A 17,646-nucleotide genomic window follows, 5' to 3' on the forward strand; every position below is an offset into this window, starting at 1 on the left:
ATTTGTTTGGATTTTTGGCTTCTTTGGACACTTTTGGTTCAGTCACTTGTAATCAAAAGGGAGGTGCACAACTAGATGTTACAAAGGTCCAAATCCAAAATTTCAACATCCTACGGCGAATCGTTTTTGAGTTATGCGAGATACATACGTACATACCTATGAACAGACGTCTCGCCGAAACTAGTCAAAATAGATTCGGAGATTGTCAAAATGGATATTTCTATTGAAATCTGAGAACCGAAATTTTTTGTTATCACAATACTTCCTTTACTTCGTACGAGGAAGTAAAAAGGGGTAATCTCGTGAGCTAGCTGAACATGATCCCCATAGTTAACACAGTTTTCTTCCTGCTGGCATTCAGAGTCATTGTGGCCTTCGTCTGCGCATCGAGCACAGATTGCAATGTTCTGGCAAGAATGAATGAAATTCATTGGTAATCTCCAAAAGATAGATTGCGTTTCACCCATGTTAATGAGATGCAACAGTGATCGACTCTGTTCGTCACTAATTGTCTCAACAAGTATCGTGCCATCCCTCAATTTCTTGACGTTTTTAGGTAAACCACTTGAACCTGTAATAGATTTATTGACCAGGAAAGGTGAGATCTTTTGAAGGGAGCCTCCTTCCTGATTGTATTTAAGAACAACAAATCGTACGTTCTTATACTGTATAAGGGATACGTCAACAGTTAACTTGTTCTCATTAACAGCATGTTTATCCTCATCAGACAACACTGAGTAAGGTCTTTTCACTTGATTTCGGGTGGTGGCTTTTTAGATGGACCACCAACAATCATAGGGGTTTCTTGTGAGTTACTAATTTGGTCCCATGAGTACCGGGGAAATAGAAGACCTCATCTGCAGAGCCCACGCGTACGGAGGCTAGAACTAAATACCACTGGGTTCGCCCAGGTGGCCAAAGGACATTGTTTAAGACTCACTACGTACAGCCATGCACCCATGGGCACGACGGTTTCCACGTTGGGTTACAATTGCGTTTCGTAAGGTGTCACAACACCACCGAGTGTAAGTGAAGGAAGAAATAGTGTAGAATGGTGTTGTATAGTCGTGTAAGATTATATGTTGTAAATTGTGTGGTGTTCTTGGTGTAGTGTATGTGTATATCGTAAAATGTTCTGCAGCTCTCCGTGTACTGGGAAGAAAGCTGCAGAGGCTACGCCCGTGGGGAGGCCTACCCCCAAAGGATAAAAGACTCCCCATTGGAATCCGGGTTGTTATGGGCGGGTTGCGCATTGTGGGTCCAATATTTTTTGAAAATACTGTTAATAGTGATCGTTATTGTGCTGTTTTAACAAATTTCATTAGTCAGTTAAAAGAAACTGAAATAAATCACGATTGGTTCCAATAAGATGGCACCACAGCGCACACAGTCAACAGTTCAATTACTTTTACGAAATGTCTTTGATGAACAAATCATTTCGAGGAGTTTGTGGCCTGCCACGATCGACCGATCTGACTTCCTTAGATTACTTTCTATGGACGGCAGCGAAATAAGCAGTGTATCGCAAAACAGACGATGCACGACTGATTTAACTAAAGACCGTAATAACACCATACTTACGGGACAGTCCAATACATCAGCTTGTTAAAGTATTTGAAAACAAACTGAAACATGTGCAGTGTTGCATTGATGTCAAAGGAGGTCATTTTCAACGTTTTATGAACTCTTCCTATCATTGTAACATTCGTTTCTATAAGATAATGAAATAAAAATACTAAGTAATAATTAATAAAGTTTCGTCTTACACTTCCATAATTCTAGTGCACATCAACTTTCTGAACGCTCTGAATATTTATATTAATTAACAGTTTGAACCCTAAGCCAATATCTCATACCAGAACCAGTATTTTGATAAACTATCTTCATTATAAATATAAATTAATAAATCTCACATGCTTTAAATCACCACAAACTGTAGTTTCATCTAAAAAACATAATTTTATTGAATTAACAAAGCGTTACGTTAGCTTGAATTTGATGAAAAAATTGTCCGAAAAAAATTGTAACAATGTTTATACTATATCTGTTCTCACAATAATGTTTTAAAAATATTATAATTATAATAAAAACATTATATATTATATATAGGCCACATACTAAGGCATCCTGGAATAGTCGCTTTAATATTGGAAGGACAGGTAGAAGGGAAAAATTGTGTAGGCAGGCCACGTTTGGAATATGTAAAACAAATTGTTAGGGATGTAGGATGTAGAGGGTATACTGAAATGAAACGACTAGCACTAGATAAGGAATCTTGGAGAGCTGCATCAAACCAGTCAAATGACTGAAGACAAAAAAAAAATAATTATAAGCAAAGGACACAAGATATATTTTATTAGTAAAAAAAATCAGTTCCTAATTAATAAATATCAATATAATAAAAAAATATGGGTTTTTAACGTATAATTAGCGCTCTTGTATGAAACAGTTTAAAACAGTGTGGTAAACTAAACGCAACCCAACAAACGGGGTATCAAACAACCAAACCTGCATATCATCTGATTGCTTTGCAGACCCACTACTTCTCTTTTTTTTTTGGTATTTTTATTAACCTCAGGCTGAAAAGTAGATGTAAATGGACTATAGGAAAACTTTGGTAAATGTTAAGACCTATTATCGACATTTCCATCACTGTCAGATACATCTGACCCTACTTCAAAATCTGGATTTTTATCCTCATCGTCAATTTCTCTTTTAGATCCAGAATAAAAAATTATTTCATTTAGAATTTTTGGGCGAATTTCATTTGGACTAATATTATCATTAATATCAGAATCTGAATCTGACAGAAGATTACTTATCAGGTTTATTGTTTTTGGATTGTCCACGCGATACCGTTCATTCACATTGAAAAAAATGTTTACCTAGATCAAATAATAAATATTAGAAAATAAAATAATAAACGCAAACGCGCCTGAAAAATCAAAACATCAACTCGCATTAGAAAAAATAATAGCACGTAAACCACACTTTACCGGCGTAAAACGTATGAATATTTTAGAAAAATAACTTACTAAAAAAAATAAAAGAACACAGTAATTCTTTCACTAATAAAAATTAAACATATCCTGATATCTTAATCAAAACATCAATATAAACATACGACAACATCAAGCACTGGCTCGAACGAAGTGGCAATAACCTAGCTTTTCGCCGGCAAGAAACACGTTGAGTAAAATGACGACATAGTTTCCAAAATATCTAACGTATCTCGGTAAGAGCTACTTAGAACCGTTCAAAATCAATTAAAGAATTCAATTATGTATCCTAAAATCAATTATGTATCCTATTCGGGAAAATAACCCGCGTGCCGGTTGTAGTATTATTAAATGTAGGACGCGGGCTGTACTCTGGTTTCGGTCATCTGTCCCGGTTACTCAACGCGGGCTAAACCGCGTGTAGGATTTAAATTGTAAATTGTAAAATTAAAAGTAACATTAATAAGTTAAAACACAATTATAAAGTAAAATGATGACTTTAAAATGAATAAAACAGTAAAACTGGTTAAGCAAGGAGTTTAGTTATTAATAACATTGATAGAAAAAAATTGAATGTTTTTCTACGTGTGATACCATTTCTTGAATTGATTTTTTGTGTACATTACAGATCTGTAAATACAATTTTTCTATCACCCTTAGTTTTAAATAAATTACGCTTCAAAAAAAATTAAGGGAAAATAGTTAAAATCTGTAAAATTTATGATCTTGCATAGCCCATACCTGTGTTAGAATGATTTCGCTGATGCTTTTCTTTTATAAATAGCCCAAATTAATGTCCAAAAGTAATCGGCTAGTATGTTAGCATTCAATTTCCCTTTATAGCGGTTTTCCATCACCAAAATGTTTTGGTGGAAACGTTCACCGTGTTTGTCACTTACGTCTCCGAGGTTGTCCGGGAAAAAATCCAGATGTGAGTAGAGGAAATGTATTTTCAAAGACATATTAAGTTACATCCCATAGCTCTGTAAGACATAAGAAGTTGATTAACAATATCATGGTAATTGATTGATTTTTGTTTGCCGAAAAAGTTTTGCAAACGTCTTTAAATGAAGCCCAAGCTGCACTTTCTACATTATTTAACATTGAGTTAAATACTTCATCTTTGACCAACTCTCTTATTTGAGGACCAACAAATATTCCTTCTTTAATTTTTCCTTCACTTACATTCTGAAATTTCTGCCTGATGTACTAAAATCCAGCACTATCCTTCTTCATTGCTTTTACAAAATGTAAATTCCAACCTTGCAGTCTTGAGCCTAACAGTTCAGCTTGATATTTTGATAAATTTAAATCCCTAATCAAGTCATTTAATTCACCTTGTGATATAGGATGTGGCTTATTGGAAGATAATTCAACATCAAAATCATTGTTATCTTTTTCATTACTGCCAGATTCTTCATTGCTGCTTTCAAAACATACAGTGACAGGTGGCTCAGGAACTGAAATAATTTCACTGTGAGGTAGAGGCCTGATTGCAGATTGCAGTAAAGGATATTTTACAGTACGTTTATATTTTTAGAAATTCCAGACACACTTGTTAGACAAAAGTAACAATTTGTTACATGATACTTTGGTTTACACCAAACCATAGGTACACCAAGTGGCAAAGTCTTCTGTGTACCTTTTAGCCACCCTCTTAAATATACAGAACAATTAGTATATACTATATGAGGAGCCCATGTCTTATCCTGATCACCAATTCTAAACTGAAAGTACAAATGATATGCTTTTTTAATTAAAGGTATAATGTTTTTTTCTATTTGATTTTGTGGTAAACTCACCACATACATAACAAAAGGCATCCACATCATTTACACAATTTTGATGTATTATGACACTGCACTGTTAACAATCTTATGACAGCAATAAGACTGAATAAAATTAATTCATTCCTAAATCCAGTGCTTAATACAAACAAGACAGCTGTTTTAGCTACATATTTTCACCTGTACAGACATGATTAATCTTGTCCATGAAGACTCACTCTTCAGTATTGGATATAATGTGACCATGATATGATTTAATTCTTTGTCTAGTATTGTTTATCTACAGCTTACAAATTATGTTAACAAAGTTAAACAATAAAAAATGAGCTAGCAAAATACAGTATAGGAGCTTAAAATGCTAACTACATGTTGAAAAATGAAAAAAATCCTTTAAAATTTAAATTTTTTTTCAAAAATGGTGGATGATAGAAAGGTTCTGAGTTCATATTCATTTTCAGCATCCAAAAACAGATTAAAATCATGTATCGCATATTAGGAAACAAAAATTATATTTATCAGTGTAATTAAAAATACAGCCTTCTGTTTTCAAATTTTTATGCAGTCATGGTCATTAGATTCATTATCTAAATTGAACCTTCTGTTTCATTAAATCAAATGTAGATATTCAATACAATCCAAATTGCATTTTATTCTGCCCTTATAACTTTTTAATGGCTAATTCTTTAGATATCTTATATTACGCTATTAACATCACCAAAATTGGATGTTTTAATTCTTCTTTATTTACCCCATCTACCATTCAGTGTCAAGTTTTAATTTTACTTTTTGGGCCAAAATCATGATTGATATTCATTATAGTTACTATACATCTCTGTTAAATAAATTCTAAGGGAAAGTTTATTAACTCACATATCCAAATTGCCAGTATGATAACCAATGTGATAGCTATTTTTTTCAATTTCTTTTTTCTATTCCTTGTATGCTTCCCTTCCTCTCAAAAATTGAAAAAAAATCAATACACAATTTTTCTTACAATTGTTGCCACAAACGTTTGCCCAATTTCCAATTACGCTGAAATTCATCCAACACACTGTTTTTTGCCAATTCAAGGTTAAGTTTTCCACTTGAAAACTCAGTTTTCATTCCATCCATAGTCTATATAAAATCTAGCAGTGCATATCTGTTTTTCATTTTCTTTTATCCTACTTGACTAATTTTTCCCCCTTCTATGAAAGGTTTTAGTTTGTATTAACATAAGTTTAAACAATGTTAACTACTTGGGAAATTTTATAATTTCCTGTTTTTGTTTTCTTAATGATATATCAATGTAATGCCAATAACTTATCAATGGTGTGTCAGGAAGTTTTGGCACAAATGTAGTTCATTCTGATTCTAAATTTCTTATGCTAAAAAACTTCCATAGCCTACTTCAACTTGGTGAAAAATTTCTGTACATTTCTCCAAAGTTTTCTCTTTTTTCTTTAGGCTTTTACTGAATACTTCTGTTGTAATATCATAACAAACATTTTATCATTCTCATAAAAAGCATAAATAAGTTTACAGCCTTTTTTCTCTATCTGAATGTATATGTATGTATGTATGTGCATGAGTGCAAACACACGTGCGAGTATGTAAATCCTCAACACAATTTTATTGCATCACAATTTTCTTATTTTATATGTGTACAGGTGAGAGTGCTTGCATTCATTATGAGTTTTGAATCAATAGTTGTTCTTATTGCCACCCAGCTGGTGCCATATCTATTGAAGAAGACAGTAGGGACCATATCTAAAAAGTCACTGGAAGTTTCTTTATCATCTGATTTTCTGAATTAAATCAATTCCATTTTGGAAAAAACATGATATATTATATTTTACCTATTCTCCAGAGAAAAAGACATTTTTGTTGCAGCACATGCTTAGGCTGGTCATTGTAAGATCATTAGTCAGTAACGTGTTACTTTCATCTGACAAAAACTCCTAATCTTCTGAAAGACTGTGTTTAGGATGAGCACCTTGGGCTGATCCTAAACATAATCTTGGACCTTGGACTTTTCTCTGAAGGAGTTGTTTGTCTTATACTGCAGTTTTTTGCACCTAGTCTGTTATTTCCCACCATCTTTATCTTATTGTTATCCTTGATCCCTTCTTCACCATTATTGGTGGAAGAAGTGTAAATCAGCTAGATCTTCTACACTGAGGATGCTAGGATTGGCACAACTAATACAGCCTTGGTGTAATCTGATAGGGAAGACAACATGTGGATCAATGGAGGGATTCAATTGCCTGTTCAGTTGCTGCATGCTAAGTACAGGGTCCAGCATATAAACCTGATGATTTTTGAGAGATAATAATTAAACTGTGTTTCATACTATTAAAACATTTAATATATCAAATTAAAAATCAAATTTTGCAATTTATAGTGAATTACTTACATAGATTTTTTTTTATGAAGATTATGTCTTCCAAATGTTTTCCATTACCCCTCACACACTCACTTAACCTCATTCTAAAATTTGTCATTGCTCGCTCAATCATCACTTGTGGAACTGCTTCAATTTCTCGTTGAATGGCCTCCTTGAGTTCTGCAATTGACTGTGGTCAACTACTGAAGACTTAATGTTTGACATACCCCCACAGAAAAAATCACAAACAGTCAGATCAGGGGAATGCGCTGGGCAAGGAATGTCGCCAAATCGGGAAATCAAACGTCCAGGAAAGGTTTCTCGCAGAACATCCATTGCGATTCCATCGTATGAGTGGCACCATCCTGTTGAAACCAAATTTCACGTTCTTGAAAGTCATTCAGTTCGGTCGCAGAAATTCATTCAACATATTTACGTATCAATGAGATGTTACTGTTACTCTGCGATTTAACTCCTCAAAAAAATATGGGCCAATTATGCCGAACTTTGAAACCGCACACCACACTAACATATTGACTGCGAAGTGGTTTTTCAAAAATTGGCAGTGGATTATGCAAAGCCCAATAACGGTAATTTTGTTTATTCACAAATCCTGTCAGATGAAAATGTGCCTCGTCACTTAAAAGTATAATGGCATCTTGGTGGACATTTTCGAGGATGACCTCGCAAGCTGCTTTGTGAGACGCCCAATCATTTGGATTAAGTTGCTGCACTAACATCATCTTATAGGGATGGAATTTCAGGTCAGCATGAAGAATTCGTCGTACACTTCGATCAGAAATGGCTAACGCAGCAGCATGTCTCGCTGCTGAACGTCGTGGAGACCGCGTAACAGCTAACTTTACAGCGTTAATGTTTTCAGGCGTTCTCACCGTTTTCGTCCTGTTGGTTTCATTTTTAAAACAGACGATGTGTTCCTAAAATTCTTCACCCACAACAATATCGTATTCCTACTAGGAACAGACGCGTGCCGATTTAAATTGAAATGTCTGCGAAATAAACGCTGTGTTACAATAACAGTCATTATTTTTAAAATAGGCTTCAATCACAAGCGCTCGTTGTTCACCCTTCCACGACATACTGGCTACTGAAATAGCATGATGTCGATGTATAACACTCCCGCCTTCTCATTGACAGTGGTGTCAGCATAACAATTACTACAAAATCTCTGTATAATAGCATTTATGCTTGCTGGGTAAATCCAGGCTTCTTAATCCTTCCTAAAATACAAATATCTCATATCAATGAAATTACTCAATATCCTACTATGTTCATTAAACAGTACGACAAAATAGACTAATAATTTTAAAATTATAAAAATTTAATAAAATTATAACTAACTTATGAAATCAAGTTGTTTATCACTTTCATAATTTGAATTGCTTGTGATTTATTGATGTTAGATGATTGTTATGTTCTACTTCTTAAGACTTCATGAGTAATGTATACGTTCAGTATTTAAAAGATTTCTTGAAGCAAAAGAAAATTAATTGGCATCATTAATTTATTAGTGAATAGCTTTTGATAATTTAAGTGATTTTTTTTCATTTTTTTCATGTCAAGGTGTTCCCCAACTTAAAACTCGGATTACTGATCGTAGCCACAAAATAATACAGAGGGATTATGAGAGGGCGTATTAGCTTATATAACTAATTAAATTATTTTCAATTTATTCTAAATCACGTTTTAAATAACTATATTCTTTCTTACGAGGGTAAGTCAATTATTATTATGCGTGGTTTAATTGTTGTTATATCTGTCCAGGTTTGATGCTGGTAGGTTAGTTCCATTATCGCTGCCCTACCGTTAACGATGGCTGCCCCGCTTTCTGTTTGCATCAAAGAAGAGCAACGTTCAGTGATCCGTTTTTTGTAGTCTGAAGGTGTATCAGGGGCCGAAATTCATCGAAGACTTTCGGTGCAGTACGGGAACAGTATGTTGCCGCAACGGAGTGTCTTCGAATGGATTGAAAAATTCAAAAATGGTCGCACAAATGTTACGCACGACGGAGCCGGACGACCGTTTACCGCCATAAATGAGGAAAACTTGGAGCGTGCACGTGACATAGTTTTCTTAGACAGACGAGTAACTATTGATTGCACATCGTCTGCAAATTAGTCACGCTTCTGCCTACGAAATCATCCACAACAGACTTGGGTTTCATAAAGTCTGTGCAAGATGGACCCAAAAACTCATACAATTGCATAACAAACGCGCTTGGACATCTGCCAAAAACATTTGGATCGCTATGGTAACGAATGGGACATCTTAGACAGAATCATCAGTAGTGACGAAACATGGATCCATCATTACGAGCCGGAGAGTAACCGGCAGAGTATAAAATGGAAACATCCAAATTCGCCCTGAAAAAAGAAGTTCAAGACTCAACCATTCGCAGGAAAAATGATGCCTACGATTTTTTGGGACTCACAAGGCCCCAGTACTGGAACAATATGAGGAAAAGAGCACGACAATAAACAGTGCGCGTTACAATCAGATGCTTACTGCCAAGCTGTTGCCTGCAATTTGAAGCAAACGCTGAGGACTGCTGTTGAAAGGTATTATTGCACGACAATGGTCATCTACATATTGCTGCCAACACTGCTGAAACGTTCCAGAAACTCAACTTTGAAGTACTGGCTCATCCTCTGTTTAGTCCAGATCTTGCCCCTTCTGACTACCACTTGTTTGGCCCACTCAAAGAGGCATTAAGAGGCCGTCGATTTACCTCGGACGAAATAGTGAAAGAAGCGGTGCATTCCTGGCTCGCAGCTCAACTGAAAACCTTCTTTTATGAGAGCGTCAGGAATCTTGTGCAACAATGGACCAAGTGCGTTGAAATGCAAGGGGACTATGTTGAAAAATGATGTACATGTAAGTTTCCTATTTGTATTGCAATAAAATTTATAACTACATTGCGGATAATAATTGACTTGCCCTCGTATTTTTTTTTTTTTTACTCAACATGTTTCACATCTGTACAGAAGTACACCCTAGACTAAACGCCACACAACAAATTTCTTCAAGTCTAATTTACTACATAAAATTGTAACTTTCAGTTAAATGTTTCCATAGTCAATGCTATTCTTGATTTTGTTTTCGTTTTCATTTTTGTTATAATTTGTTAACACAGTACCTAAGTGTCATACTTTTTTGTTCAATTCTTCCTTCTTTATGTTACTGACTGACTTATTGTTTTCTATCCTCATTATTTTTTTGTTTTCCTAACATTCATTCTGTCAATTTCTTATAATGCCTTTCAGTTTTGAAATCATCTGCGCTAAATATCCTGTGTTTCATTAGAAAAAAACTAATGTTATCTAAACCTTATAGAATCTTTTCCTTTATCCTGTACTTCATCTTCAGCTTTTTTAAAAATTTCTTTAACACACACCTTAGGCAAAGTTGGGGAATAGCAGTACCTTTACCTTATTCCTCTTCTTACTTCAATCCATTCAGTTCATAAAACCTTTGTTTTCATAGATTATTTAGGTAAAGAACTTTAATTTACACAATAGTAGCATCCCCATCATGGCTCTGCCTCTGCTATGTGGTTAGATATGATTAATTGTGTCAACCAATATTTTGTCATTTTGGACAAATATGACCCAAATCAGACCATAAATACAATTTTTCGAAATATCTCAACCCCAGCGCCTCCTAGCAGGCCCAAACTAATTCAGAAACCTTCAAGGGTGTATGCACAACAACTCCACTTTATTAAAATCTTATTATTTTAATTATGCAACCATATGCAGCAAGTTTGTTAAACACATTTTTTATTTATTTTTATTTGTTACACTTTATTCTCTAATGCACCTTTTCACAATCCCTTTTTCTGACCACTTAAGAAGAAGTGTCAGAGCTTAGATACTTTTGCCTGTGAGATATTCAGGTTTTTTCTTTTTGTTTAGGTACCTTTTTGCTTGCAAAATCTTCTGGATAAATTTAAGAAATGAAATATTTTGTAATATGTATCTTGTCTGCACGGGTAATCTGCTATCTTCTATAAATATGAAGAAGAAAGTCTCTTTGTATATTTGTTTCGTAAATATCTCAACACTGGCACCACCTAGCAGGTATAGTTTTTACAAAAATTTTTCTTTTCACGTAACTAATATATGAATATGAGCCAAATCAGTTCATAAATACAATTTTTCTAAATATCTCAACCCCAGCGCCACCTAGCAGGTTCATTTTTCACAAAAATATTTCTTTTCATATAACTAATATATATTCTGAATATGAATCAAATCGGACCATAATTATAATTTTTTTAAATATCTCGACCCCAGCACCACCTTTTTTTTTGTTTTCCTGTTTAGTCTCCGGGAATCAAAGTCAGGTATTACTTCAGAGGATGAATGAGGATGGTATGAGTGTAAGAAAAGTGCAATCTTGTACAGTCTCAGGTCGACTATTTCTGAGATGTGTGGTTAATTGAAACCCAACCACCAAAGAACACAGGTATCCGCGATCTTGTATTCAAATCCGTTTAAAAGTAATTGCCTTTACTAGAATTTGAACGTTCGATTTCTCGACTTCGAAATCAACTGCAGACACATTCACCACTAGACCAACCCAGTGGGTTGACCCCAGCGCTACCTAGCAAGTCCAAACTAATTCAGAAACCTTCGCAGGCATGCGCACAACAACTCACGAAAGTTTCATCACATCGGATGACTGGTATAGGAACACATATGGGAAAAACAAACATACATTCATATTTAAATATACAGAGAGATGATGTAAGTAGTAGTAATACTCAAGCATACTTTTTATTAAAACAGTCAAATTTTCACAAAGAATCTTTATAAATTTTTAAAGAATAATTTATACAAAAAAAATGAAGATTAGGTCAGAATTATAGGTATATAGGAAAAGATAGGAATAGATAGCTTAATGAATTATATTATTCCTATGCTTATGACAAAAGTGTAAGTTCTAATTCTAGATTAAGATGATAGACTTCTTCCTCTGTCTTATTAAGGAAGGTCTTAATGGTACACAAAATTTTGATTACGTGAGGAATGAGGTAAGAGGAAGAGTAGAATTTGCTGAACAGTGATGGAAAGCCAAAAGATGATTATTAAGTCAAAAAATGAGTGGTAATAATATTGTAGACTTGAAGTGTCAATAAGTTAGGCTATTATCTTATATCACAGACATATTTGTTCTTTAAATACTATAAATAATTATTTAGAATATTATTACCATACCATATGCTACTTATTTAATTACCAAATCTGGTCTACATGACTTAGGAACTTCAGGCTGAATGTATCTAACACCCTGAAAAAAAAAAAAATCATTTGCTTAACTAATAAGCTATCTTTCTCCCTATCTCTGTATGTTCATATATATATATATATATATATATATATATATATATATATATATATATATTTGCAAATAGATATTGTTATTAAAAATGTAATATAAAATTCAAAATAAAAATTATAAAATGGTAGGTTGGCTATATTTTTTTGGATTCTACTTGTAAGTAGAATCTTACTTGTTGCAAATCACTTTATCAGAAAGAAAATAAAAAAGATTATTTCATTCAAGTCAACTTTGACATTAAAATATGCATATAATGCACATCTGAGTCCATAACAGTACACATAAACATGTACATGTATATGAATAACATACACATGTTGTTGATAACCGAAATTGTTTTCAGTTAAAATTATAGACTGAAACAATGTACAAAGTTCTGTTGATTGTTACATCTTGTTAGTATACAATAATTATTTCATTAAATTGTAGTTGTACAAGGAATACCAGTTTTGGATTTTCTACCTTTTTAAAGAAGAGGTATGACTAAAATACTTTCTATTCATCCTGATATGTACATTGCAGCTGAAGGGATTTGTTAAATATTATATGAAATGGATAATAAATAACAGAACGTCGGCATGCTTTGACTACATGAGAAGGCATCAGATCAGGACTGACTCATCGCCCAGATTTAAATTTCTTAGGCATTGGGTCCCAAAGTGATGTCACAGTTAAACACACCAGACAATGTATCTGAACCTGAAAGATTATAAACTCCATCAATCGATTTGTAAACTGATTAAAAAAAAAAATCAGAATATCACTTGAAGACTAACTTTGGATATTCATCATTAATCTGCATCTTTAAAACTGATGTTAAAATGTGATTCCAAAACCTATTTGAATTAGTTAGACCTGGTTGCTTGGAAATTATTTTATAAATATTGAATGAAATTAAAATTTTCTGCTTGATTATTTTTGTATAAAATTTTAATATTTCTTTTAAAAAATGTTGAAAAAAAAATTCTGAATATCAGCTTTGTAAAATGCAGTATACTACTATAATTTTTTCAGATTGATTTTTAAAAAATTTTAATATTTATAATTTTCTGTATTAAATCGACAGGAATATCTTTGTATTCCTTTGCTTTTTAGGAACACAAAAATTAAGAAATTCACATATTTTATCATAAAAAACAGATACTGCTGATTTCAATAACTGTACACACCTATACTATTACAACAACTGTACATTATTTATTAAAACAGGAGGAACACCTGCTGAGAATGATAATCTATTAATTTTTATCCGTAATGGCTTATTTTCTAAAAAAAAAAATTTGACGAGAAATTTCCATATAAAACGAACATGTTTATTTCTTATAAACACAATTTTCAATAGCTGATATTCAGCTATTGATTCGTAACTTTATTGTTTTTTTTTTTTGCATTTTTAAAAAACATGCAGTTTTTAAAGTTTCATGATAAAATACATTTTTTTTATCAGAGATTAACATTACTTTTAATAACAGTTTATTACAAATTTTTGTCTTTTGGTAGAATTTGTTGAAAATGTCTCAAAGTAACTGCTACTAAGTTCTTACTGCATAAAACTATACTACTCATTACCTATTCTTATTGCAGCCTTTGCCAAGATCAATAATTAATTGAATTTCAACTTTTTTTTCGGTTCATTTGCTTATAAGCATTGTATATAGTTGAAGATCTTATACAATTTTATGATAAAAGTAAGATGGTTTTATGCATTTTATCTTGAATGACCTTGTTATTACAAATCTTATTTCATGTAAGAAACTAATTTCTGTAACTGAACTTCACCAAATCCTGGTATTACTGCATCACAAGGTAAAATCTATAGTAATATACACATTACCAGTGTATATTATCTTTATATCTGGTTCATATATGAACTTAACTATTATCTGGTGTACAGTAATGTCAGATATTGCTGAAATAATCATGGAAATTACAGTTATGAAATGAGCTACTGGTCATTATGTATGTACTAGTTGTATATATAAACACAAGCACTGTGTGCGCATGCACATGTGTATCTCTCTCTGTGTGTGCGCACATGGGTGGGTGGGTGTGTGTGTGAGTTATTATATAAATATGAGTTATTATATTATAATAATATTATTTATTATATAAATATCTGCCATGAATGCAAAACAAGTTAATGTATTATATCAAAATAATTTAAAAACCACATTTCTTGCATATTTAATGTAAGTGTATTATTTACACTTAATAGTTTTCCAATCATTTATCTCAGCTTTATAAGGTAAATTTTAAAATTAATGATTCTTCATTTCTGTCCTTGGCTAGAATTTGTTGAAAATGGCTCAAATTAATTACACAGTTTTACCTGGCAATTCTATGGAAGTAATGCAGTTATTCTGAACACTTAGTATATAAGTGCAAAGAGGATAGCTACTAACAACTTTTTACTGAATAAAACTATCCTACTTATCATGTAGATGTCATGATATTAACATTTAACTCACTCATTCATCTGATTTAAGTGGGACCAAAAGGATGTCACATCCTCAAAAGTCATACAACACGTAAATGAACAGGATGCTGAAAAACACTCAAAAAAAGAGTAGGGATATATTACATGAATTACATAACATGTAATTCACATTAATTACAAAGCATGTAGACATTAATAACAACTACTATTTCAATAAATGAACAATGTTATAGTGTATCTAATTTAAATAGTTAAAAGAAAAAAATACGTTTTGAAGTTACCTTTCCTAATTTATTTCTATCTTTATGGCAAATGCTCTTTAGATTGTTGTATAGTATTAATACAACCAACAAACTATCACCAACAGAAATGTGTAGCATAGTTTGTTATACTTAATAATAATCATTAATCATTCAATGTGAATTGTATATCTCAAATTAATTTTTTGCTTTATTGTATGATTAACATTCATAAACATAAAAAATATAGGTTAATATATCACTGTAGAGAGTATTATACTACTAACTAATTCCAACAACTTTATGTCACTTAAAAATTGATCTGAATTATATCACTTTGGTATCCATTATTTACTACCCACACATTTATACAGGTTGAGCATAAATTATTCAGAGCATTTTAGGAGTTCTAAGGAAGTAATGTACGTTATAAAAAATAACAAAGTACTTACATGTGTGTTTTGTTGAACAGGGCATTTCAAACATTTTGTTTATAATGCTTATTAACTTCAAACAAGTTCCATATGAGCACGTTTTGTAGATCGTAAAATGCCTGAATGATATTCAATTTCCCGTCACATATTACAAAGAATATGTCAAGTTATTCCATTAATTACACCTTCAATTCTTCCTTTTAGTTCATTGTTGTTGACAACCTTCATTGCCTCCACCTAATCTCTGACAAACCCTCAAAGAAAGAAATTGAGTGGCGTAATGTAAGGGCTCTAGGTGGCCAGAAGACTGTCCATCATGGCCAATCCAACATTAAGGATATTATTTGTATCCCTTACATGTGACACCCAGTGTGGGGTGATGTGCCATCTTGTTGGATGTAAATGTTGGGATGCTGATGTTCAATTTGTGGTATTCCTGTAACATGCCTAGATAGTAGCGCTAGTAATCGTTGGCTCAGTGAAGAATAGTCTGATCATTTCATAAGCAGTCAACACACAACAAAGGTTAATTTTCAGGCTCTCACATTGTGTTTACTAAACAGCATGAGGGTTCTTGCTACTCCATATTCAACAATTATGACAGTTAACATGGCAGGTAGCTTTGTCAGAGAAGATTACTTTTTCTAAAAACATTATTTTTGTTCATTTATCAAGAATTTCCACAATAAAATTTTAACTGTGTAGTTTAATATCATCTTCAATTGCACCCACCAACTGAATTCTGTACATGAAGTTTTAGGTGCTTGTTTAGAACCTTCACAATTGTGATATTCCCATTTCTAAACTCACATGAAGAGTCAATTTACCTGGGGTTCTCTGAAAAGTTACTCTTACTTGATCCACAACTTCCTCAGAGAGGGGATGTCTGCTAGCACTTTTTTTTTTAGTAGTAACTCTAGTTTGGAGATTAATATTTTTAAAAAATCAAAATGCTCTACATTTTTTTTTCAATTTTTATTAACTATAAACTGCACTGAATAATTTATGTTAACTCTGCATATTAACAAACTAATTTCCATGGCTTAGAGGTAGCACCTTTTATCCAGAGGTCAGACATAGTATTTTTCGCATGCTACAAAACTCATTATCATCTACCAATAACTGTAACTGGGTGTCAGCCTGTTTTTGTTGTATAAATAAATATATATTTATAATAGATGCTTACAGATTCAACAGAAAATTAAAATTTTCAACCAAAAATAAAATCAAGAGTAGAATTCATGCCCTATCATTATTCTTTAATCTAGAATAGTATAAACTAATACTGACTAAACTGAACAACAATTGTGTAAATTAACAGTTTAAGACTCTAAAACGTGTGCATTGATGCTAGAGTAACTAGAAATAGGCTGTAATGAATGAAGCTTTATCTTCATCTTTTTGTCAACTTCAGCTTCCGCATAGGTAACATGCAGAGCCTATTTTAAAAGCAGATTCTAGTGTATGTAATCTCAAAGTCCAAGCTTTTATCTATGGTAATACAAAGAAACATTACCCCATTGAAGTATTTCTCCTTGAAAGAGAAAGAACAAAGGAATCTGATCTAGAATTTCAATATTAGTAATTATTAATATTTTTAATTTAAAGTAAAGGAAATGAAAGCAGACCCAATTTGTCAGCTGCATAATTTTTGTGATCCACATTAACAATTTCAGCCATATCTCACCTGTTTATCAACAAATTTGAACCAATGAGCTGTCATTATGTGCACAATAAAACACTTAACTTTCTTTCTAGAAAACAATTTGATAAAGCTAATATATATGGAGCTATTAATGATTAAACAAATTTAATTGCCACTATTTTAGAATTTTCAAAAATAAAATTTTCAAACTTTTTTATTTTGTAGATTTTGGGGGGTAAATAAAATTTTATTAAAATATTTCAATCCATTCCTAAGATATAAATTTTTATTGAAAAACAAAAAATGCTGGGTGGAGGGAGAATGAAGCAAGATTGACATTTTTTACTTTGATTTTCTAAATCAGTCCTTTAAGTTT

The 17,646-nt window shown here is 32.5% G+C and overlaps 1 protein-coding gene across 1 annotated transcript in view; it reads right to left on the reverse strand.

The window, feature by feature from the left end:
• The window catches only part of LOC142324803 (uncharacterized), a 44,411-nt gene extending 27,063 nt beyond the window's left edge, over positions 1–17,348 (reverse strand). The window contains exons 1-3 of the mRNA XM_075365809.1: positions 17,313–17,348; positions 12,414–12,464; positions 2,643–2,885 (exon numbers count right to left, since the gene is read on the reverse strand). Of these exons, the coding sequence (XP_075221924.1) occupies positions 2,643–2,885; positions 12,414–12,464; positions 17,313–17,348 (330 nt within the window). The remainder of the gene's footprint in view (positions 1–2,642; positions 2,886–12,413; positions 12,465–17,312) is intronic.
• Between the last annotated feature and the right edge of the window lie 298 nt (positions 17,349–17,646).

Source organism: Lycorma delicatula, chromosome 5 (genome assembly GCF_047948215.1).
Source record: "Lycorma delicatula isolate Av1 chromosome 5, ASM4794821v1, whole genome shotgun sequence".
NCBI classification, from domain to species: Eukaryota; Metazoa; Arthropoda; class Insecta; order Hemiptera; family Fulgoridae; genus Lycorma; species Lycorma delicatula.